This window comes from Prionailurus viverrinus, chromosome D2 (genome assembly GCF_022837055.1).
Source record: "Prionailurus viverrinus isolate Anna chromosome D2, UM_Priviv_1.0, whole genome shotgun sequence".
Lineage (NCBI taxonomy): Eukaryota > Metazoa > Chordata > Mammalia > Carnivora > Felidae > Prionailurus > Prionailurus viverrinus.
This window is the reverse complement of record NC_062571.1, coordinates 60,980,550-61,003,783: the sequence shown is the minus strand read 5'-3', so window position 1 is coordinate 61,003,783 and position 23,234 is coordinate 60,980,550. Positions and strand designations below refer to the sequence as shown.

The 23,234-nt window shown below is 41.2% G+C and overlaps 1 protein-coding gene across 3 annotated transcripts in view; it reads left to right on the top strand.

The window, feature by feature from the left end:
* The window catches only part of ARMH3 (armadillo like helical domain containing 3), a 176,520-nt gene that overhangs the window by 28,051 nt on the left and 125,235 nt on the right, over nt 1-23,234 (top strand). For all 3 annotated transcript variants that reach the window (XM_047825888.1, XM_047825890.1, XM_047825889.1), the window contains exons 9-19: nt 1,074-1,130; nt 2,215-2,258; nt 3,736-3,796; nt 6,267-6,313; nt 6,848-6,923; nt 8,524-8,617; nt 11,966-12,067; nt 15,758-15,816; nt 18,483-18,548; nt 19,438-19,507; nt 20,589-20,649. In XM_047825888.1, the coding sequence (XP_047681844.1) occupies nt 1,074-1,130; nt 2,215-2,258; nt 3,736-3,796; nt 6,267-6,313; nt 6,848-6,923; nt 8,524-8,617; nt 11,966-12,067; nt 15,758-15,816; nt 18,483-18,548; nt 19,438-19,507; nt 20,589-20,649 (737 nt within the window). The remainder of the gene's footprint in view (nt 1-1,073; nt 1,131-2,214; nt 2,259-3,735; nt 3,797-6,266; nt 6,314-6,847; nt 6,924-8,523; nt 8,618-11,965; nt 12,068-15,757; nt 15,817-18,482; nt 18,549-19,437; nt 19,508-20,588; nt 20,650-23,234) is intronic.

Here is a 23,234-nt window from a genome sequence, read left to right as displayed (position 1 = left end):
CATTGTAAACATTTGGGCTCTTAAGAAAGTAAAGCTGTCTCTTTTTCTATTCCCAGTTGACATTCAAAAGATACCCTCAGAAACTTGATTAAATAAAGTCTATGTGGGGGGTTTCCAAGTTTCTCAGTGATGAGTTTTCTTGGGTGCTGTAGAAACTACCAATATTGTTCTTTGCTTCCCTTGGGTTAAAATTGGTGGCTGATCTAGGTGAGGTCTTTCCTTACATCCCTTGTGTGGGATGTTTTTAAGGTGAGCAGGTCATTGGTTTTCATTCCACTGGTAGGATATGGCCCAACTGCATAATGAGTTTAAATATATGTCCATTTCCATATGCTGCCCAGCTGAGATTGGGTCTGGGAAAACTCAAGAAATCTTCCAATGTTGTAAGTGATGGGACAATCATTAAATCCCAGTGTTCTGACCAGATTGTAGTTTGGGTAATTACATCTTTTTTTTTTCAGTTCCCCTGCAGTGTTATTTGGGTATCAGATCCATAAATGGCCTCTCTGGCTGTTAAGCAGCTGCCACTTTCCACCCCCAAGGTGGCTTTGTTTTACGGGTGGGTGAATCAGTCCTTGCATATAGTTTGTGGAATGGTTAGGGAGCCTTTGGGATGAGACTGTAAGTTAACAACTTATACATCTGTGCCTTATGGCAAAGAAGCTTTTATGTTCCCCCAAGACTGCTGTCCCTATGGACTCAGATTATTGGTAGGATAGGACGAAATGAGTTTTGTGGAGTGTTCACTTCTTAGAAATAAATAAGATGGAAAGAAGGGAGAAGTGGCAGAAATAGGCCTGGACCGATCCAGCCTAGAGGAAAATGCAAATAGAACAGAACTGGTGTGTGTGTGTGTGTGTGTGTGTGTGTGTGTGTGTGGTGATTGCCCATGCACACTGAGAGATTTACTGGAAATGGGGGGAGTCAGTTGGCAGAATGGGTTTGGTCTGGGTATTAGGAGCATCACTACAGAGAGAGGGCCTTATAGAACCATTTTTGTTAACACTTTGTTAAATAACTAATGGGTTATTAACTAAGTCAACTCACCTTGAATCTCTTCTCTTATTTAACAGTCTGTGAATCCTTATATTGTGAAGCTGTCTATCGTGGATGATGAGGCTACGCTCAATGTGAGTATCTAGATCCTTGTATGTTGTTTTAAGTACTTATGTTTGTTTAAGTACTTGATATTTAGAACAGAGAGCAGAGAGCTATTGTGTTAATTTCATCTGGCTATAAAGAGGGAATCGGTCTTTTCCTTTTAGAGCATCAGTGTGACTATTTTATTGTCTTTAATCTTCTCATCATGGAAGGAAGGTGTGAAGAGACGTTTGTTTGCTAATCATGATGAAATGGTTGGTTATGTTTCATGTTACAGTGTGCTGAGGTTGATGATCCTATAGAGTCAGTAAGTTACATTCCCAAGAATAAGAAGCCTTAGATGATATATCAAATCACCATGATGTATATACTTTAGATATCTTACAATTTTGTATGTCAGTAAAGATGAAATAAAAAAAGAAAAAAGCACGGTGAGGCTTAGAAGACTAACTAATGGGAGATTCCTTCTTGTAGAACTAGCTAGATGGCATTTGCAGCCCAACTTGGTGAAGCTGAAGCATGGAGGATGGTCTCTGTATCTGTTACATATGTCCTTGAAAGTTTGGGATTGAATATCTGATCTCTGACTAAGGGAGGAAGAAGATGACCAGGTGTCAGGCATATTGCCCTCTTCATTCTTCTAATTTATCTTATGAAAAAAAAAGCACACCTGATTCATCCCATGGCCTTACTTGATCTTTGTGTCATGTTTATTAGCGGGTTCTAAAGGGAAAGTGGATAAGAAGATGGATGCATCTTCCTGGTACCTTCCTGTTTTCCTGTGGCCTGAAAGAGAGTGGCTTGTCTCTAAGCACCTTCATTTAGCGTGAGACTCATTGTCGCTCTTACTGTGACTGTTTTAGAGACATGAGAGCTTTTTGTTTGAAGATTCTAACTTTGTCTTATCTTTTGAGGTGAAAATGATCCCAGTGAAATTGTCAGTGATCTGGGCTGCTCTGTTTTGTGCCCCCCTCCCCCTTGTTACTCTATTAAAGTAACATTAAGATAGTTAGATCAGGAAAATCTGGACCCCAGGACTGTATTTAGTGTTTTCCCTGGCCTGGCATCACCACCAGTCCCTTATTTCACCTGTGCTATCCTTTTTCTTTCTAGGGAATGGGACTTGTGATTGCCCAGGCTTTATCTGAGTATAATAGGTAAGTCCACTGTTCCAGAAGGGAAGGGTCTAATTTTCGTTTGAATTGGTTGAGTAGAAAACAGGTTTGCTCCAGTGCTTGGGTGAATTTCCCTTACCTATCCTAGAAGAGTATTCTTAGATTTAGCTTCTGGTAGACATATTTGCTCTAAGCTCAGCTTGATGGCCTTAGCAAAGGTTGTTTTTCTTTCTTTCTTTCTTTCTTTCTTTCTTTCTTTCTTTCTTTCTTTCTTTTCTTTCTTCCTTTTCCTTCCTTCCTTCCTTCTTTCCTTCTCTCTTTCTCTCTTTCTCTCTTTCTCTTTCCCTCCCTCCTTCCCTCCGTCTCTCCCTCCCTCCCTTCCTTCCTTCCTTCCTTCCTTCCTTCCTTCCTTCCTTCCTTCTTTTTGAGAGACAGAGCATGAGCAAGGGAGGGGCAGAGTGGGAAAGAGAGAGAATCCCAAGCAGGCTCTGCACTTCAGTCCAGAGCCTGACATGGGGCTCAAACTCACAAACCGTGAGATCGTGACCTGAATTGAGACCCAACACTCAGACGCTTGCTTAACTGACGAACCACTCAGGTGCCCCAGCAGGAGTTGTTTCTAATACCAGGGGGAAAGTAGCCACCAGGTTAGTGTCATCTTTTATTTAAGCAATTAGACACATTTTTTTTTTTTTTTTTTGCAACCTTTGGTATTTTATTGCAGGGTATTTTAACTTGTTTTCCAGCCACAAGCAAGCTCTTTCATTTAGCGCGATGTATCATACAAGTCATTTTCTATGTAAAAAAGATTATGAAGCACCACTTTTTTGTACACTTAAAAAATAAATAAAAGGAGAAAACATATTGAATTAGCTCTAGTTTGGTGGATACTTCTTTTTCATCAGGAATCAACCGCAGCTTCCCAGAGTCCCTGTCTTTTCTGAGGGCTCTCTTCATTGATGCTTGTTTTCCCTTTTGCTTTGGATGAAGAAGGATCTGGTATTCAGTGAATGGAAACCAGAAGTGTTCCTAATCCTGGCAAGGGCCAGGCAGTATCTTTCTTGTTCCTCTCCAGACTTTGCTCACACACAATTGGATGTGGAATTTCAAATCTGCCCCATCTCCACAAATAGTTTAGCTCACAGATTTCCCTCCTCTTCCTTCAAAAACAAACAAGATTTTCACTCTACAGCCTTAAAGTAATTTCACTGTTACACTTTTCAAGTAATAGTCTGTTTGGGAAATAACTGGATCAGCCATATGTTAGAGCAGTTTCACACGTTTGCAGCTTGCTTTCTGCCTCTCTCCCAAAGTAGCCAGGCATTTTGATACATTCCGCCTCAAGAGCAGAGGCATGCATAGCTTGCAGGGGAGACTGGAGTGGCTACATTGTCATAATGCTTTTGTTTTCTGGAGTCACTGAATTCAAAGAGTGCCCTGCCCTGATTATCTAGAATGCCAAGGATGGAGACATACTTGATAAATAATACTAAAGTTGAATTTAGTTATTTTTGTTCAGGCAATATAAAGACAAGGAAGAAGAACACCAGAGTGGTTTTTTCTCTGCTTTAACAAATATGGTAAGTCCGACTTGTTTTTTCTGTCTTGCTCAGCAGTCTTAAGGCGTCTGCAGGGGTAGACAAATCTGTATTTAGAAGTTCAAATGTTTGAGATGATGGCATGATGAGGGGAGAGTGGCTCAGAGCAGAGTTTTGAATGTTTATCTTTGAGAGAGAGAGAGAGAGGGAGAGAGAGAGGGCGGGTGCAAGCAGGGGGAGGGGCAGAAAAAGGAAAGAGAGAGAGAATCTTAAGCAGGCTCTAAGCTGTCAGTGAGAAGCCTGTTGCGGGGCTTTATCCCATGAACCATGACATCATGACCTTAGTGGAAATCAAGAGTTGGATGCTTAACCAACTGAGTCACCCAGAAGTCCCAAAGAACAGATATTTTTGAGAGCTGTATCTCTTTTATTGATTCCCAAATCCAAGTGAGATAAGGAAAGGAGAGCTCCGATTGCTCTGGGATTGATTTTTTTCAAATTAATTAATTCAGTTTTATAAAAGCTAAAAAAGGGTACACATTAAGCCAGACTTTTGCTTCCTGAAGAGCTGGCTATGTTTGAGGACTGACCCTACAGAATATTGAATAGCAAAGTTTAGATCTGAGCCCAGCCCCGAGTGCCCCTTGGCTGTCTGCTGTGGCCACTTGATCCCTCATAGCTGGTCCTGGAGTTGAGGGATTGATGCAGTGGATTTGACCCACTTATCTAAAGATTTAATGGACTGAGAGGTCCATAGTTTAGGAAAGTTACTGGTCCATTTTGCAAGACTTCTGAATAAGGTTTCTCAACCTTGGCACCATAGTCATTTTGGGCCAGGTAACCTGGGACTAATATTTTTTTATTTCATTTCATTTCATTTCATTTCATTTCATTTCATTTCATTTCATTTTATTTTTTAATTTACATCCGAGTTAGCATATAGTGCAACAGTGATTTCAGGAGTAGATTCCTTAATGCCCCTTACCCATGTAGCCCATCCCCCTCTCCCACAACCCCTACAGCAACCTTCTGTTCTCCGTATTTAAGAGTCTCTTATGTTTTTGTCCCCCTCCCTGTTTTTATATTATTTTTGCTTCCCTTCCCTTATGTTCATCTGTTTTGTATCTTAAAGTACTCATGTGAGTGAAGTCATATGATATTTGTCTTTCTCTGACTGACTAATTTTGCTTAGCATAATACCCTCTAGTTCTATCCACATAATTGCGAATGGCTGGGACTAATTTTGTTTAAAAAATTTTTTTTTTTACATTTATTTATTTATTTTTGAGAGACAGAATGAGACTTATAGCACAAGGCGGGGGAGGGGACAGAGAGAGAAGGAGACACAGAATCTGAAGCAGGCTCCAGGCTCCGAGCAAGTGCTCAGCACAGAGCCTGACATGGGGCTCAAACCCATAAACCATGAGATCATGACCTGAGCCGAAGTTGGTCACTTAACCTACTGAGCCACCCAGGTGCTCCTGCTGGGACTAATTTTTAAGAGATAAATCTCGCAGGTCTTAGAATCTAGGCAGATTTAGAAAGTCTTTCTTCTTGGACATTAGTATTCAAGTGATCAGCTGTAGGGCAAGACAGTTTTTGAGTTCACTGCAAAAAATAATCATCCATCTATCCCCGAAAAGGCAGCTTTTCCCCCTCAATGCCTGTCATCTTCCCTTCTTCTTTCTTAGAGTCTACTCTCAGAAAAGGATCTGATAAGCTCTTTAACTCTGAAGCATAAGTGAATAAAGGTTCTCAGAGGTCAGAGCAATATGAGCACTGTGTTGGTATTTGGTTAAATGAATTGGATATAATTATACTGCTCCCAGGGATCCTGGCCTTTTAGCCAGGAAGGAAAAGTTTTGTATGAAACAAAGGAAGTTTGAGCTGCATAGTTTGGGAGCATCAGTAGGCAGATGGAAAAGTATTTTTAGAGGGATGGGCATCTTTCTCAGTGCCTCTGATATCACACATATTGGAGATAGCCTACTCCATTTACTTCTTTGGCTGCCCTGCCTACAACACAGACTAAAGACTTTATGATCTGAAAGTGGGTCTCACATAGACATTTCTGGTCTGAAACCCAAATATTCCTCCAAAGATGGCTCTATGTTGGATGAAATCAGTGTGCTTTCTGTGGTGTTCTTTATAAGTTAGTTTCTGACTTCAAATAAGCAACTTTTGGGAAAGATGCAGAGTGACAAGGAGGTCTAGGTTACCATTTACTTGCTGTCAGCGGTTACTGAACTTACACATTGAAGAGGAGAACTGGACCAAAGTCCTGATTGTTCTGTTTTAAGGCCCCTTAAGGAAAGACAATTTAGTGGAGTTCTTGTGATTCTTTGAAGATCTTTAAAGTGGGCTGGTTTTCGTCTGTAGGATGGGTGGGCCAGTTCCCTGTTCCCTCAGGCTGCAAGCAGCTTGTCCTTTCACTGATTTAAAGGCTTCTCCGGCACAGAGCCCCTTTCACATTTCCCTGCTATAAATCTGCAATTCCTCTTTCCTTCCACAGGTGGGCAGCATGTTCATAGCAGATGCCCATGAGAAAATCTCAGTACAGTAAGTGGCTGATATTCTCGTGCGGTGACTTGAACTCTAGTGTGGGCTATCTGGCTGGATAGGAGTGTGAAACGTTACCTCTTGTTAATCTTTTATGGATTCAAACTTTTATGGTGATTTATCAGATGTTTCTTGGGTTGTAAACAATAATGGACCCTTAGAAACCACTCCTTTGGACATGTCTGTTGAGCCCTAAGAAGCTGAAAAATGGTTCTCAGCTGTCTCTGGAATGAAATGAAGGGGGGCTAGGTGTCTGAGCCAGTTAAGGACTTAGCTGAATTGGGGTAGAAAAATGAGAAGGAAAGTAGGGAATGAAGTGAATAAGAACTAGTCCTAAGGAAATAAAATTAAAGCCCTGACTCCTTGCCTATATACCCTATACATAAACCCAACAAGGAAATAAAGGGAAAATTAGAAACCCAAAGGGATTGATAATGAGGAACTTGGGTGAAATTTTATCTTGTTGGTCATAGTGTTTTAACTCTTCCACTATAAGAGCCTCTCCAGTTTGTTCTCTTTGTTTTCTTTCTTTAGAACCAATGAGGCCATCCTTCTGGCACTTTATGAAGCTGTTCATTTAAATCGCAACTTCATCACAGTGTTAGCCCAGGTTGGTTATATTAAAAACTCCAATCCTTCTTCTCCCTGAATTTCATACAGATTCATTCCATTGAAAAGCCTCGCTGGCTCTGCCCGTTTAACCCCTGCTTTGTATTGGTAAGTGGTAGTAACAAAGAGTTGCATTAGTTGCCTCTGTGTCGGGTTGTCCTCAATTATGTATGTTTCCATCTAGTGCTGAAGCGGGTCTGATAGTATGCAAAGTCAATGGTTTTGACCAGTCTACTAATTCATTTGACCAGTTTACTGATTCTGTTAACCCAGACAAGTTGAGATTACTTCATTTTGCTCACTGGCAATTCCCATATGGATTTTCATGTCAGGCTTTCTGCTTCCTAAACCACTGTGGAATTGCAACTAGAGGTAAAAGAGGCCAAGTCACTTGTCTTATTATTTCACCAATTTCCTGAGTACAAAAGTAAAAAGTATCGTATCTAGCATAAGGCTAGCTGTTAGGAGAAAAAATGGTCTATGCGTATCGAAAGCAGGAAGTCACAGGATCCTGAGTGCTAGGTCACTTCCTAGCTTGGGATGTCTTCGGTAGTTGGTAGAGAGGGACTAAAACAGGCCAGGAGCTCAAGTGCTGGCCATGAAAGCTGTCTTTAAAAATTGATAAAGTGTTTGTATCTTAGAGTCAGAATGTTTAAAATATGTATGCAGGTTTCTTTTAAAAGAACGTTTGTTTATGTTTATGCTTTTTTCTGTCTCAAAGGGCAGATGTGTATGGATGGAATCACTGATTGAGTTTTATTTAACAACAACAACAACAACAACAACAAAATGAGGCCATGCTTAAAAAGTAGTGTGCTGGTTTAGGCTCTGCCTATGAGGGCACTTATTATTTATCAAGACTGAGAACATGAGAGATTTTATCCACCATTCTCATTATGTTTGTCTGCTTTCTGGTGTCTGTCACTGATGTTAAAGGAGGGATGAGGAAGGTGAAAGGCTGGAAAAGCTGTTGGGGAGGAGAAGGGAATAGCTGCCACTCAGCTTAATTCTCAAGAGCTAATGTGACAGAGGTGGCTAAGGAAGGTCAGGGACAGAGGAGTCATCTGTTTGGGTCCCAGTGGATGTCTCCCCCATGTCTCTGCTTCCACAGTGTACACTCTTATTGGTTGTGGAACAGGGAGACTGCTGTCTGCTAGCTCTTTTTATAACATCTCTTATCCACTTGCTTCGCCTGTACTTATTCGTCAACTGTGTGGTCATCAAGACAGTCTATGTATGTGTTTTAGGTTGATCTGATGAGAGGAGTCCTTTCCCAGGTTCAGTTAGGACTGTAGATGCCCTCTTTTTGGTAGAATAATCTCAGGTATTTGTTTACCCCAGTTTTTTATTTGCATGGTTCTGCAGAAAACTTATGTAATGGGAACTTAGTTGCTTAAAGAAAACTTGCCCACAGAGCTTCTTATTAGAATTTAGCAAGCATCAACAGGAATCACGTTCTCACGGGAACTCAATGCAGAAGCGGTCCCTCCTCAGTGAGCATTCCATCTAATTATGACGCCAGGAATACCAGAAAGACTGTTGTGGGGAGGCTACTCAGAACTAGGTTATGTCTTTTCTTACCTGCTTCTGTTCTCTTTCAGAGTCATCCAGAGATGGGCTTGGTGACAACCCCTGTCAGTCCTGCTCCGACAACCCCAGCCACACCACTTGGGACCACACCACCCTCCTCTGATGGTAAACCCACCACCTCATGTTTTCTTGATTAATACGATCTTGAATCTTTCAGGGTGAGTGTAGCTGTGTTGAACAAAGAACACAGTTGTTAATTCTTTCACTTAAGAAATTGTCTGAGGTGATATCCTTTAGGACTTCTGAAGCTCCAATGGAAATTTTGGAAAAGACAGTCAGGTGCTTTTCTCTGTGTTAGAAGCCTGTCCTCAGGAAATGGTTGTAGAATCATGGAGTGCTAGATCTGAAAGGGACCTCTGAGGTCGGTGATGCCTGTCTTGCCAAACTCTCAGGATACTTGTGAGGCTCTGATGAGATACTTTATGAAGGTCTCTCTGAAATAAATGTAAGATAGTAATGTTATCTCATGTTACCATTGGTCAAATGAGGGAATTGAGGCCAGAGAAATAAATGGTTCACCTACTGTTAGTGAGAGTTGAGACTAAGATCCAGGACATGGGTCAGGGCAGGGACCATGTCTGTTTTGTTCACTATTGTCTGACCAGTGTAGTGCCTGGCATGGTCACTGCTTAGTAAGTATTAGTTGAGTACATGCATGAGAAAGTGAACCCTAAGATATTACGTACTGATATGTGTCTGCCAGCACTCACAGGGGGAAAATATCAAGCTTTGAGTGTATTATAATTGGAATTTGGTGGGTATTTAAGACTTCTACCCCTAACCCCCCCCCCCCCACCCCCCACCCCACACACGCACACAAATTTCCACTTTATAAATTTTATGGCTGGAACTTAAGAAAAAGGTAGCAGGAAAGAAGTTATGAATTTTGCCCAATAAGCTTTGTTGTCACCTGAGTGTGTTTGATAGAGTACATTAACCTAAAAATAACCTTTGTTTAATACTTGATGTTTTACCTGAAATGTTTACTGAATTTTGGGTAAAGAAATATAGGAAATCCAGCTTTGATCCTTTCTCTGTGCCTCTCTACTGTCTGTACGAGAAATGATCTTGTTTGATCTGCCTTTTCTCCTTGAAATTTTCATATAGCACCTGTGGCAGTAGCATTTCAAGGTAGTAAAAGTGGTGTTGGTACAGAAGAGTGTCAGGAAGGTGCCATTCGTACTCAGGTCTATGGTAGCAAGTTGGATCTGTTTGGAACTGAAAGCCAAATTCCAAAATATCTTAGTGAGAAGGAGCAAGTAGTAAGGATTGCTTACTTGTCTTTGCTTTTTCAGGTCACTGAATAATCCAATGGAAATACTGTTCTTTCTCTTTAAGGACGAAGCCTTCCTGGTTACCATGGATATCAAAAGCCATATATATATATATATCTATATATCTCCATATCCATATATCTGAATTCCATGTGATGTTGGGGTTTGGATGCTTCAGAGAACTGCCTTTCAAACTGTTCATTGTGAACATTCCACCCACACACTTGATTATGCAATGGCAGGATTTGTGCTTACTTACCTACAACCAGTTGAGCTTTTATTTTTTCTAGTGGGAAGATGGAGTCAGCCCACTTTCAAATGACTGTCTCCCTTGTCAGAGGCTGCTGGGAAGAATTATGAAGCCAAAGATCAAGGAATAACTCTTCCTTAAGAAGGGGATTTTAATTTATGAGGGATTTTATTCTATTTCTTCTATTTTGTCCTTTTTCCTCTCTCCTAACTCATTTCCTATCTATAGGGATCCTAAGCGTTATAACCTTGTTTCCAGGTTTTTGTCTTTAATTATGTATAGTGGTGCTCAGTGGCCCAGTTATATTTAAAGGTATGTCACTGAAGCCATTATTTTTAAAAGCCAGGAGTTTAGATGTAACATTTGTTCCCAGCTCAGACTTGACATTTGACAACTCAGCCTTGGCATGAGAGGACTTTCTGGTAAACTAAAAATACATATACTTCTATATTTCTGCATATTACATAAGACATTTTTCCAGTTACTGCTGTGTGTGAGTGGGGAAAAAAGTCCCACTTACCAGTTAGATTCCTCTTTGTATTGGACAAAGGAATGATTATGGGCTCTGAGCTTCAAAATAGGCTTGTAGTAGTAGTCTCAGGTCATTAACCCATAACGTGAATTAAGACCTTTTAGTATTTGAACATAAAAATATATTTCTCTTTTATTAGTTTTGGGAGGCTGAACTGTGGGAAAACAGCCAAGGATTGGACATGCTAATTTCTTCTCATAAGGCTTTCTGTTGTGCTTGTTGTGTGTTATGGAACCATTATATGCAAATGTTTCCCATTGTTAATAAATGTCCTCAGCATACATCATAATAACTCCAGAAGGATCCACTATGGTTGTGAATACATATTATGAGTAATATCCCAAACTCAGCTGAGTCTTCACAGGTGAAAATACTGCAGAAAGCTATAGATTTTCTAGCTTGTCTGAGCCATCATGAGCCTCCTTTTGCTTTTATATTATGTCTTAGTGTAAAAACAGTTAACAAGATGTCTAATTTAAAGTCTTAGAAACTTGATATATCTGCATTAAGACTGTTCTGGGGCCATCTGACTGGCTCAGTTGATAGAGCCTGAGACTCTTGATCTCAGGGTTGTGAGTTCAAGCCCCACATTGGATGTGGAGCCTACTTTAAAAAAAAAACAAAAAACAAAAACAGAAAGACGATTCTGTGTGGGTTAGCCCTGGTTTGGTCCCTCATTGTTCATTACAACTGTGGCTCAGAGAGTGGGGACAAGGGGTAATTTCTCTTGGAAATAATAAGTAGCTGGGTGTATAAAACTCAGTTTCCAGGCTATCCCAATCAATAGTGTCCGCCTGTTTTCAGTATTTCGGTATTCTTTTTCAGGTTCCGTTTCGGGGGCCCGGGGCAGGGGAAGAGATTAAGGAGTAGAATTTGCATGTAATTCTGTCTTAACTTTTTTCCCTTCCATCTTGGGTATTTCTAGCCTAAAGTCTTATTCTTAAAACTGAGCAAGATTTCTCCTTATTAGGAATGAATTGTCATTTATTTTAAGCAGGAGACTCATCAAAGCAAGGCTCATTTATATTCAATACAGATCTTTCCCTTAGGTACAAATCAGAGTGCCTTTAAGAAGGGCCCTGAACACTTTTGGGTTACTTGACGCTAAAAGCAGAATCAAAAGACCCTTTTTAGGATGTTGGGAGAAAAGCACTGTTCCCGGAGACCTGCTCTCCTATATTACAGGAAAGGTATTGGTCTTGGGACCAATCATGGGAGTAGGAAGGGCTCTAGAGGCCTAGGAACAGTAGCTAAGGGTTTAATGCGAAGCACTTGGTCCTCCCTCTTTCGTGGAAAAAGTTTATTTGGTGATTTTTTGTCTGCTGGCAAATTGGCTATGTAAGTAGAAGTCTTAGAATATGTTATAGGCTAAATACATTTCATCTGTTCTATTCCAGTTATAAGTTCTGTGGAACTCCCACTGGATGCAGATGTACAGACCAGTAATCTACTCATAACCTTCTTAAAGTACAGCTCGATTGTCATGCAGGACACCAAAGGTAAGGCAGGCTACTTCGGGGGCTCAGGAAGCAGGAGGTGTGGCAGGCAGCTACTTAGCTAGAATCAAGGAGCAGCATTAATACTTTGAAACTTTGGATGAACTGTTGGGGCCTCCTGTACAGGGTGATGGTCCTGATTACTGGAAAACAGTGATTTCTCACTGCCAGATGGCAATTAGGTGGTGTTGGGAAAACCTGGAGCTGGAGGGGGAGTACTTCAAAAATAGAACAGGAAAAAAAAATTGGTCTTTACAAAAACTAGCAAGTGATTTTAGCAGATTTTGGTAAGTAGATGCAAAGTCTATTGTGTGGGAAGGGGAGGGATTAGCATGCATCAGGGACTTCCCTTTTGAGGACAAGAATTGGAAGCATCAGCTTGTGGTGAGAATTTGTGGACTATTATACTGAGTACCGTAGGAAGAGGTGAGATTGAGAAGGACAGTGTTCCTTAACACTTAAAACAGAAGTGTCCTTACCCATCTAGAGATGTAGAGTGGAAGCAGGAGGGGAGTGGCTGTAGGAAAAGTTTGAGTTTGTTGTCTCTGGTCTCCTGTTCTTCATCTGTTACATCTACAGTCTTTTAACTGGTAGTAGGGAAGGGTAATAGTTGGGCTAGGCGTGAGAGGGGATTGGGAGGAAACCCAGCAGATTCTATCCAGTATGTATCTCAGTCCGCTCTGAGCGGAGCGGCAGAGATGGTTGGTGGGCCTCTGAGACTCAGCGGGTGAGATCTGGCAGGCCAGGATAACAAGACTTTTGTGTACTTATGTTTCCTGGGGCCCTGGCTTCTCCTTTGTGGAGGGAGATAACCTCTTCCTTTCTCTAGAAATGTCATAGCAACCACAGAAAAGACTGTATAGATGGGACCCTGCAAATGAACTTGTAGCTTTGCTTGCTATGTAACAGTGAACTGAGGCCCGTGGAACTTACTTTCAGCTCTAATGATGTTATAAACTTCTTTGTCCTGGTCACTTCGTCGTACATAAAATAGAAGGCAAAGGTGAGGGCAGATTAATGGTAGCATCGTGGTCTCAGGCTGTCTCTCTGAACTCAGGCTGGGATTGGTCTTTGCCAACAGTCAGCCTAAATATGGCAAGGGGCAGTGTTAGGTATGATGGAGAATTAACGTCAAACATGGCTCCTGTGAGACTGAGGGAGTGAGGAACAGAAGAAGAAAAATGTCTCCTGTGCTACATTGGCCCAGCTCTTGCTATCTGTTAATCCCCTGACCTTCTGTATGCCCTGACTGATAGGATCTCATTATGATTTTAGGAGCAATAGAAGCAACTTTGTCTTTCTTGGCTCTGCTCTGTCCCCCTATCCAGATATTAGCTCTTTCTTCTTTATTGTATATTATTTGACACCTATAAAAAGATACTTCTTATATGTATGAATATTAAATTATGAGGCTTATAGTAAGCATAACAAATAGCACAAGTTATGAAGCATAATAAAACAAACATACATAAACCTGCCACTCAACCTGAAGAAATCATGCTTTTGAAGCTACCTGTGTGTCCTCTACCCAGTTGTTCCTCTCCTCTCCATTCTCTAAAATTTTATCATTCCTTTGATTCAGCTCTGCTTTCAAAGCCTTTTTCTCCTGAGGTTCTTCTAATTTGGGGTATTGTTACCTTGAAGGAGTATCTGATTAATCTTAAAAATAGACATTAGGCGGGGCATGCCAGGGTGGCTCAGTCAGTTGAGCATCCAACTCTTGATTTCGGCTCAGGTCATGATCCCAGGGTTGTGGGATCGAGCCCCACCTTGGGGTCTGCACTGGGCGTGGAGCCTGCTTAAGATTCTGTCTCTCCCTCTGCCCCTCCCAATCGCCCTCTGCCCCCTGCCACCTTCCTTTGCCTCTCCCCTGCTCGTGCACATGTGCTCTTGCTCTCTAAGATACAAATAGACAGTAGGCGAAAATATTAAAAATATATATGTATATCTAAAATGTATATGTGTATATATGTATATCTATGCAGACTTTAAAGTTGATTCACCAAAATTTTACCAGTTAGGACAAACGGGTGGAGTGATTAAACTTGTTTTTTGTTGTCCTTTGTTTGTGCTTTTATGAGTTAAAAAAGTTTATAATGAAATATGCCTTCGTTTTGTATTCAGAAACACTTTTTTTTTCTTAAGTGGAGAGATAGCTGCAGGCTTTTTTTACAGGAGTTGCGTATCAGCTTTTGAGGAAAGGGAGGATAGTGCCAGAGAAATTGCAGATAAGTAGAAGAGTCTCATGAATCTAGTTTTGCACAGGCGGGGGCATTTCTCTTCTGGCTGCCTAGGAACTCTGATGTAAGCTCTGGGGAATGTCAGGTAAGTATTATTACTGTATTTGCATTGTCTATGAGAAGAGATGAATGTATTTCTGGACTACAACCCCCATTATGCCTTCTAATTGTCAGGTTTTAGTTGATTTTATCTTTGAGGCAGTAGCAGGTTAATGTCAGGGTGAGTTCTCTTAGCTCATTTCTATAGCACTGTAATCTGTTAATAGATCTTCTCTCGGAATGGACTTCAATCCGGGTCCTGTTAAAGCTAATTTGAGACATCATAAACCATTTGTCCTTTTTGGATTTTCTGGCATGAACCCTCTTTTTGCTTCCATTTCACCTCCTCACCCACAAAGATCTTGGAAAGTAAATAAGCTTTCATGGTTCTGGTAATTGGCAGTGATGGAGTAGCTCTTTCTTGGTCATTTGTGTGGGCCTAGAGCCCTGCTGTTGAGGTTACCTTCTTTTTTATTTTTATTTTTATTTAAAAAAATTTTTTTTTTAAACGTTTATTTATTTTTGAGACAGGGAGAGACAGAACATGAACGGGGGAAGGTCAGAGAGAGAGGGAGACACAGAATCTGAAACAGGCTCCAGGCTCTGAGCTGTCAGCACAGAGCCTGACGCGGGGCTTGAACTCACGGACCGTGAGATCATGACCTGAGCCGAAGTTGAACGCTAAACCGACCGAGCCACCCAGGCGCCCCGGTTACCTTCTTTTTTAATAATTAGAATGTGGGTCCTGGGAGACCAGGGACCTTTGTTTAGTTCAGTGCTGTATCTGTAATGCCTAGCACAGTGCCTGCCACATAGTAGGTACTAAGTAAATATTTGTAGAATGAATAACTTTGGCAGGAAGGAAAGAAAAGTGATGAAGAGTTCACAGCTTTTCTGGTCATAAATGGTGTGCACAGTACAAGGAAAGGCATGGGGTGGACCCTGATCTTCAAGTAATTTGTTTCTGATTCCACTGCCAGTTTGCTATGTACAGTTATAAAACCTTTCCAGATTTTGTGGGAGGTGGATATAGATGGTGGTGCTTCTAGCTGGTAGGTGGGAGGGGTGGGGAAAGGACCTGACTATTTAGAAGCAAAGGGTTGATATGGAAACAAAGGGCATGGCCCTAATGTGGGCCATGACAGTAGGAACCATTATATTAAGTAGATGGCTCTCAGGAAGGTGGTTAGTGGTCCATCAGACTGCCAGAATATTTTAGAAAAAAAATCTTCTGGGGGAATTCTTTTGCCAAGTAGAAAAGCAAGAATTAACGCAAGTAGAGCCTTGATTTTCATTCAGGAATTTTGTGAAAGAGGGGGAAAGTAGAAATGTTCATTTTGATGATACATATCTTTTTCTGTATAGAAACATGGTTTGGATGATATGGAGAGAAGGGTTTATTTTTTCTTTACAGATGAGCACCGACTTCACAGTGGCAAACTCTGTTTGATTATACTTACGTGTATTGCAGAGGTAGGTGCTGCTAGCCTTCTGATAGTAGCCCATCTCTTACAGGGTGCTTTTTTCTGCCCTTTTCTTGTTCCTGACTTTTAGGTTCCTAAAGCTTGGGAGGGAAACTCTTTCCTCTTTGTTTGTCTCCCTACATTCCTCCCACTAGAATGTAAGCTCTGAGGGGCGCCTGGGTTGCTCAGTTGGTTAAGCCTCTAACTCTTGGTTTCGGCTCAGGTCACGATCTCACGTTTTTTGAGTTTGAGCCCCATGTCAGGCTCTGTGCTGGCAGTGCAGAGCCTGCTTGGGATCCTCTCTCTCTCCCTTTCTTTCTGTCACTTCTCTCCTCGTGCTCTCTCTCTCTCTCTCTCACTCACTCAAAATAAATAAAGTTAAAAAAAAAAAGAATGTAAACTCTGATACCAAGTACTTTGTCTCCTTCACCAGTGTGTTCTCAGTATTCTCAGCATCTAGCATGTAATAGAGGCTCAATTAGTATTTACTGGATTAATTAATAATGAGTGGTGTTATAACTTCGATAATTTCAGACTAGAAGATGTGAGCTCTTAAGAGTTTTTTTTTAATGTTTATTCATTTTTGAGAGAGAGAGAGTGAGTGAGCGAACATGAGTGGGGGAGGGGCAGAGAGCGATGGAGATGCAGAAACCAAAGCAGGCTCCAGGCTCTGAGCTGTCAACATAAAGCCCCATGTGGGGCTCGAACTGATGAACCTGTGAGAAGTTGGACACTTAACCAACTGAGCCACCCAGGTGCCCCCCCTTTTTAAAAATTTTTTTAATGTTTATTCATTTTTGACAGAGCATAAGTGGGGGAGGGGCAGAGAGAGAAGGAGAGTGAGCTCTTAAAGAGTTTTAAATAACAGACTTAAGCCTCTGTAGAAAAAATGATAATGCCCCTTTGAAGCTGCCCATGTTGGGTTTTTTGCATTTAGCAAAATGAAAAAAGGAGCCCAGGGTGCCTCGGTGGCTCAGTTGGTTAAGCGTTCGACTCTTGCTTCGGCTCAAGTCATGATCTCATGATTCGTGAGTTCGAGCCCCACGTCTAGCTCTGAGCTGACAATGAGGAGCCTGCTTGGGATCCTCTCTCTCTGCCCACCCCACTCTCCCCACCACTTGCTCTCTCTCTCAAAATAAAAAACTTAAAAAAAAAAAAAAATGGAGCTCAAGTTTCCTGTGGGGAGTTGGTGGAGAGAAAAGCCAAAGAGAGGAATTAGAACCTGAGTAAAGTTGGGCTGATTGCAGTTTGGTGAAGAACAAGAACCCAAGGGTAAAAATAAAAGGTGCTTTATAAGGAGGCTCTTTTGGTTGGATTAATTAGGCCTGAACTCACCCTGCATCTTGGTGGCAACAAAGGTGTAAAAAAAACACCACAGGACCCAAATGGTTTCACTTAGGGTGATCCCTGGTTATGGGCAGGACTTGAGTCAATTTAGAGCTAAATTTTCTCTTCAGTTTCCTCCTTTACTATTCCTTATTTTCATCTTTTCTCTCTTAAGAAAAATAGTAAAGGTGGTCCACATGGAGTAAAGATCTTGCTCAGTTTTTCCCTTTTTATATTCTCTGTGAAAAGGTGACCTACTTTTCACCAGGTTATGGGTTGCTGGTTATAGAAGAGCTGCTTGTTATTATTATTATTTTTTTTAGGTTTTATTTATTTAAGTAATCTTGGGGTACCTGGGTGGCTTAGTCAGAAGAGCATGTCCGACTCTTGATTCCGGCTCAAGTCATGATCCCAGGTCTTGAAATTGAGCCCTGAGTTGGGCTCCATGCTGAGTGTGGAGCTTGCTTAAGGTTCTCTTTCTCTCTGTCTCTCTCTCTTCCTAGGCCCCCTTCCCTGGCTTGTGCTCTTTCTCTCTCAGTCTCTCCATCCAGCATGAGGCTGGAACTCATGACCCAAGATCAAGAGTCGCATGTTCTTCTGACTGAGCCAGCCAGGTGCCGCTACAAGAGCTACTTATTAGCAGTGGGCTGGTTGTAATTGCTTTTCAGAAATCTTTCTATCTTTAAAGGAGTTGTTTTTCACAAATTGTAACAGTTCTTAGTAATTGGAGTCTGTCAGATCTTCAAAAACAGTGTTGGGAAAGGGCCAAGGGATATTTATTACCGATCCACGGGTGAGAAGTTTTTGATTTTCCGTCAGTCTTGAGCAAGGCCAGAGATAGACAGGGTCTTCCCTACTGCCTTGCTGCCAGCATAGCAGTTTTCTCCTGTTGTGCCAAGCCCATTCCCAGTGGAGTACAGACCTTTCTTCCTAATCGTGGCTCCTCATGTCGAGTCTGCACATGCATCCTGCAGCCCTGATGAAAACCTTCAAGCTGTCACAAATAGAGCAGGCTCCTTGGGCAGATGGAAAGGAAGAGAAAATAAGAAAACAGATTCCTCTCAGCACTCGCCTCAAGTCCCTGTGCCTTAATTTTTATTGTTTGTAATTTGCTGAGAGATTTTTGACCAGTTAGAGACACACTGTGGAATTATATCTAAGTAAAGTCTCCTGGCTTAAGTAGAGTTTGACATTAAGATTCTAGGCTCATCTCATTAGCTCTTCAACTGGTCCTTGAAAGTAGTAGTTCTTGAAGTCCAAGGATTTATAGCAAGTGTGATAGATTATAAACTGAGTTTCCTAAATATAGCTCTCATTCCTTACTTTTTCTCCTTATTTCTATTTTTTAAGGATCAGTATGCCAATGCATTTTTGCATGACGACAATATGAACTTTCGAGTAAACTTACATAGAATGGTAGGTGTGATTTTGTTTCTTGTTTTTCTTAGAGGAAATTTTTGGTGTGTTGGCAGGATTTGGGAGGATGAAATTGATCCTACTTAGAACAAATGTGGGTGGAATGTTGTACTAAAGAACTTTTGCTTAACTGCTGTTCAACAGGCCCATGCCTGTTGTTGGAATTTTTTTTTTTTTTTTTTTTTTGCATGTCATGGAGCTCTTTCTTACTCAAGAGAGGATGAAAAGATCCACAACCATATTCTCATGGCAGTGATATTAGGATGTATCAGTAGAAGTATCAGAAATCATTAGATTTCCACAAGGAGATGGGTCTAAGCCTTTCATTTGCAAAATGTCCTGTGACCTTTGATAGTTAAGACCACATGCTGCTTTATTTATCTGAGAGGTGGGGGAAATTGAATTTGGAAGATCAGGGAATTTCTTAGAACTTGAAGATATGTTTAAAAATATCATGTTGAGGTTTACATTTCAAACTTAACTTTTGTTTTTTGCAACTGCTACTGTTGCTGCCTCTACACAGTTACCTGCTCCTTTTCTTTTTCTTAATTATTTTATCAAAGAAAAGATACCAGTATGTCTCTTTTGTTCTTAGTAATGTCCCTTGTATAGGTAAAATCAAGGTAAAAACAACAGCTTTCCCATTGTAGTATGCTCCAGTGTCCATTGGGGCTGTTGTCTTGCTGTGACTTGTGTTTTTGTCACAGGCCTGCATTGATAACTGAGAAGCATTTATAAGTCCTCCCTGCCCCACCCCACCCCCATCACTAGAAAAAGAAAGAAAAGGTAGCATGTCAGCAGAGTGATTTTATTTGCATGAAGAACATGATGATGAGCCATTGGATGTCAGTTCATGTGTCCACTAATTTCATTTCTTTTTTGTGTGCAGCCTATGAGACACAGGAAGAAGGCAGCAGACAAGAACCTTCCCTGCCGTCCCTTAGTATGTGCAGTACTGGGTGAGTCTTATCAAAATTGGCATTTTCCTGAGCCAGTGACGGATTTTCATGATTAAGAGGAGGGATAGATCCTGGTTGATGTGCTTCTCCCTCAAAGAAGTTACTAGTTACGTTTCTTCTCTGGTGTAAGAAACCATGTTTATTGTTCAGTTTGGTAAAACAACTCCGGTGACTAGATTGCTCAATTAAAGCGTTCTCTTGTTCAAAGAGAAAGATCTTTCCAGGGAGATAAATGGGTAAGTCTAAGCCTGGTACATGATTTAAATTTGTAAAATGTTTTATTCCTGGTCAAGATTTCAAATTCTTCACTCTCTTCTTGGTTCATATTGATGTGTCAGCTGGCCAGGAGGCTTGAGGTTCAAGGTTCAGCTATACAGAAATTTCCTTTGAGTAAATTAAGCTGAGATGAGGCTGACAGAGCTGACAGTAGGGGGTTGTAACTTAGGGAATTTTGTCTGCCCAGAATTCTGCATTTTCCTCAGGGGAATAATATGAACTCTTAATCCCATTTCACTTGGATTTTCAGCCCTAGTTCCTAAATCTACCTGATTTTAGAAACAGTAATTAAGACTATATAATAAGCCTCCATTGACCCAAAGCCCCACAGACCATTTCAGTCAATATCTGTCAAACTGAGCGTGATTGTGAGATGAGATAGACTGACATCTCTTTAAAGTGGAGTCTCGAGTTGTACAAATGCGATCCATAATTTCTTCTCTACTTGCCTCATTGCTCGGTTCTCAGAATATGATTTCCCTCTGGCATTTTGCTTTAGTGCCATGGTACAAAATATCTGTGCAGTGAAATCTCTTGTGTACGTGAATTTATTGGCGGTCAAGGTATCCTTCTGGAAGTAGGAGAGTGAGCTAATTGTTACTTTACAAGTGGCAAGTGGCAGGTAGTACAAGTGTTGTGAAAAGTGCCTTATATAAAATAAATTTCAGTGTATGTGAATAAAGACATGGTTAGCGGTTGCCATTCAGCATGAGAGCAAGGTATACTCAGGTTTTTTTTTCCCAACTCAAAGGGATGGAATGCATTTCATTCTGATTCATCTAATTGTTATCCTTTTCCCATTCAGACCTGATGGTAGAGTTTATTGTAACACACATGATGAAGGAGTTTCCTATGGATCTGTATGTGTAAGTATCATGGTTTGCTTAATGTGTACAAATCTATTTTATAGAATTGAGTGATAGGAAATTTATAGTCACATTTCTATATACTTTGCTTCAGGAAAAACACACTTGTGTATGAGTGTCAGGGAGCATTTTATGGCCTGGATTTATACATCTTTCCAGAAGGGAGAAACTGTACAAACCACAGTTTGGATTCTGCACATATCTTCATTATCCCTTTAGGCACACTGCATGGAGAACAAGGTTGATGCACTGAAGTAGTGATCATGGGTGGCTGCTGTAATCCAAAGATACAGAATACCAGCAGGCCACTTAGTCATCCCTAGGCATTGGCATGAAAGTAGTCAGAAGTAGTTAGGATGTAGGAAAAGGCCGGAGAGATAGAGCTTCTTAGCCTACATTGTCCTCAGCAGCCTAGTCAGAACCATGTTAGCTAGGTAAATTACGTATGTAGTGTCCTGGTTGGGAGATTCCTGCCTCCTGAGATCAGATTGTTTATCCCATTTCTTTAAACCAACACAACTAGAGGCAACTGAAAATCATCCTATTTTAATAAAGTTTAAGCCTTTAGGCTTTCTCTCTCATTTGATGTTTCTTCATTCTTCTTTAGTGCCCAAGAACAGCTGTGCTACATTAGTGTGATCCCAAATATGTATATTATCTTTTTTCCTTAAAAAGTATCTAAATTGAGGGGTGCCTGGGTGGCTCAGTTGGTTAAGTGACTGACTTCGGCTCAGGTCATAATCTCACGGTTCATGAGTTTGAGCCCTGCGTTGGGCTCTGTGCTGACAGCTCAGAGCCTGAAGCCTGCTTCAGATTCTGTGTTTCCCTCTTCTCTCTGCCCCTCTCTTGCTCGTGCTTTTTCTCTTTTAAAAAGTAAATAAACATTAAAAAAAAAAATCTAAATTGAGTCTGACAACAGAATCAGTACTTCCATTTTTTTCAGGAGGAGAGTTGTTTCGTGAACATCAAGGTCAGTGTACCTCACTCCAGTGCCAGGCCTGGGATCTAGGAGGTATAAAGGATTTTACTCTGAATAGAGTAGCCCTCCAGCTCTTTAGACCGTAGGTCATGTCATGTAGTCTTGGCTTCTTAGGTCTAAATTAATGCTACAAATTTCACGTTTAGGTTAAGTAGGTTGCAGTTTGCATTTTTCTATTTGCATTTTCTTTTGAAAATGAGGAAAGAAAGTGAGCCTGATTCTTTATTTTAATTGAAAGACCATGGAAGCTGCTTTTTTTTTTTTTTTTTTAATGCTGATTAGATTAGTTTTTGGCTCATTTTAGGTGTATCTCTGAACCTTAGTACCTTAGGGGTCAGATTTATTATACTACAACTTTATTTGTTACTTGATTATCTTATGTTCTAGTTTTAGGATATGCTATTTACTTCGTAGTTTATTATTATAGTTGTTGTTTTCTCATTTTCCAGGTAAGGAAACTTAGACTCCAGAGATGGTGTGCTTTGCTCAGGGTTATTCTGTTAGTAAGCACCACTGCCTTTTCCTGAAGCCAGCTTTTCTTACTGTAAATTCTAGGCTATTGCTATCCCTTCTCTGGTGTATTAGTTACCCATTGCTGTGTACAAATGACCCCAAACCTAGTGGTTTAAAACAAATATTTGTTATCTCAGTATCTGTGGCTCAGGAATCCAGGAGCAGCTTAGCTGGGTAGTTTTGGCATAAGGTTTCTTACAAGGCTGCAAAGTGTTAGCTGGGCCTGTAGACATCCAAGACTCTAATGGGGCTTGAGAATTTGCTTCCAAGCTCACTTACATGGTTGGTGGCAAACCTCAGTTCCTTGCCATGTGGCCCTCTCAATAGGGTTGCTTGCCATGGCCTCCCCCAACGCTAGTAATCCAAGAGAGAAGAGTCTAAGATGGAAGCCATAGTGTCTTTTATAACTTGATCTCAAATGACCCACCATTTCTATTGGGCACATAGACCAACCCTTTTACAGTGTGGGAAGGGACTACACAAGGATATGAATATGCCAGGAGGTGGGGACCACTGGGGCCATCTTTGCAGGCCGACGACCATAGTCACACACCCAGTAAGTTGCATCACCAGGATTCAGACTCCAGTCTCTCCGACCCCAGAGACTGTACTCTTAACTACTACTGCGATAAGTGACAAAGGAAAGATTTGTACGGGGTGACTAATGCTGACTGGGGCATCAGAGAAGATAACAGAGAAGGTTGCATTTGACCTGAGTCATGAAGAAACAGTGGGAGTTTTCTATGTGGAGGAGTCAGGGAGGGACACACCAAGCAGGGTACCAGCATGTTCAGAGGCTTGAAAGTGTGGCATGTTTGGAGAGTAGAAAGTAATTCAGGATGATTAGAGTGTAGAGTGCATGGAGGAAGCATAGGAGAGTAGAAAGATGGCTGCCTAAGTGGCTGATGGTGGACAGTTGAAAGTGGGATGACATAAGATTGGGTGTTCAGTATGTAGAATTACAGGTATGTAGCTGTCTACCCAAATCCTCACATCCCAGCCAATGACCCTGGTCTACATAAATATTTTAATTCCCTCCCTGCCCACCTCCCCCCCCCCCCCCCCCGCCCCCATTTCTAACTTTTTTTGGTAT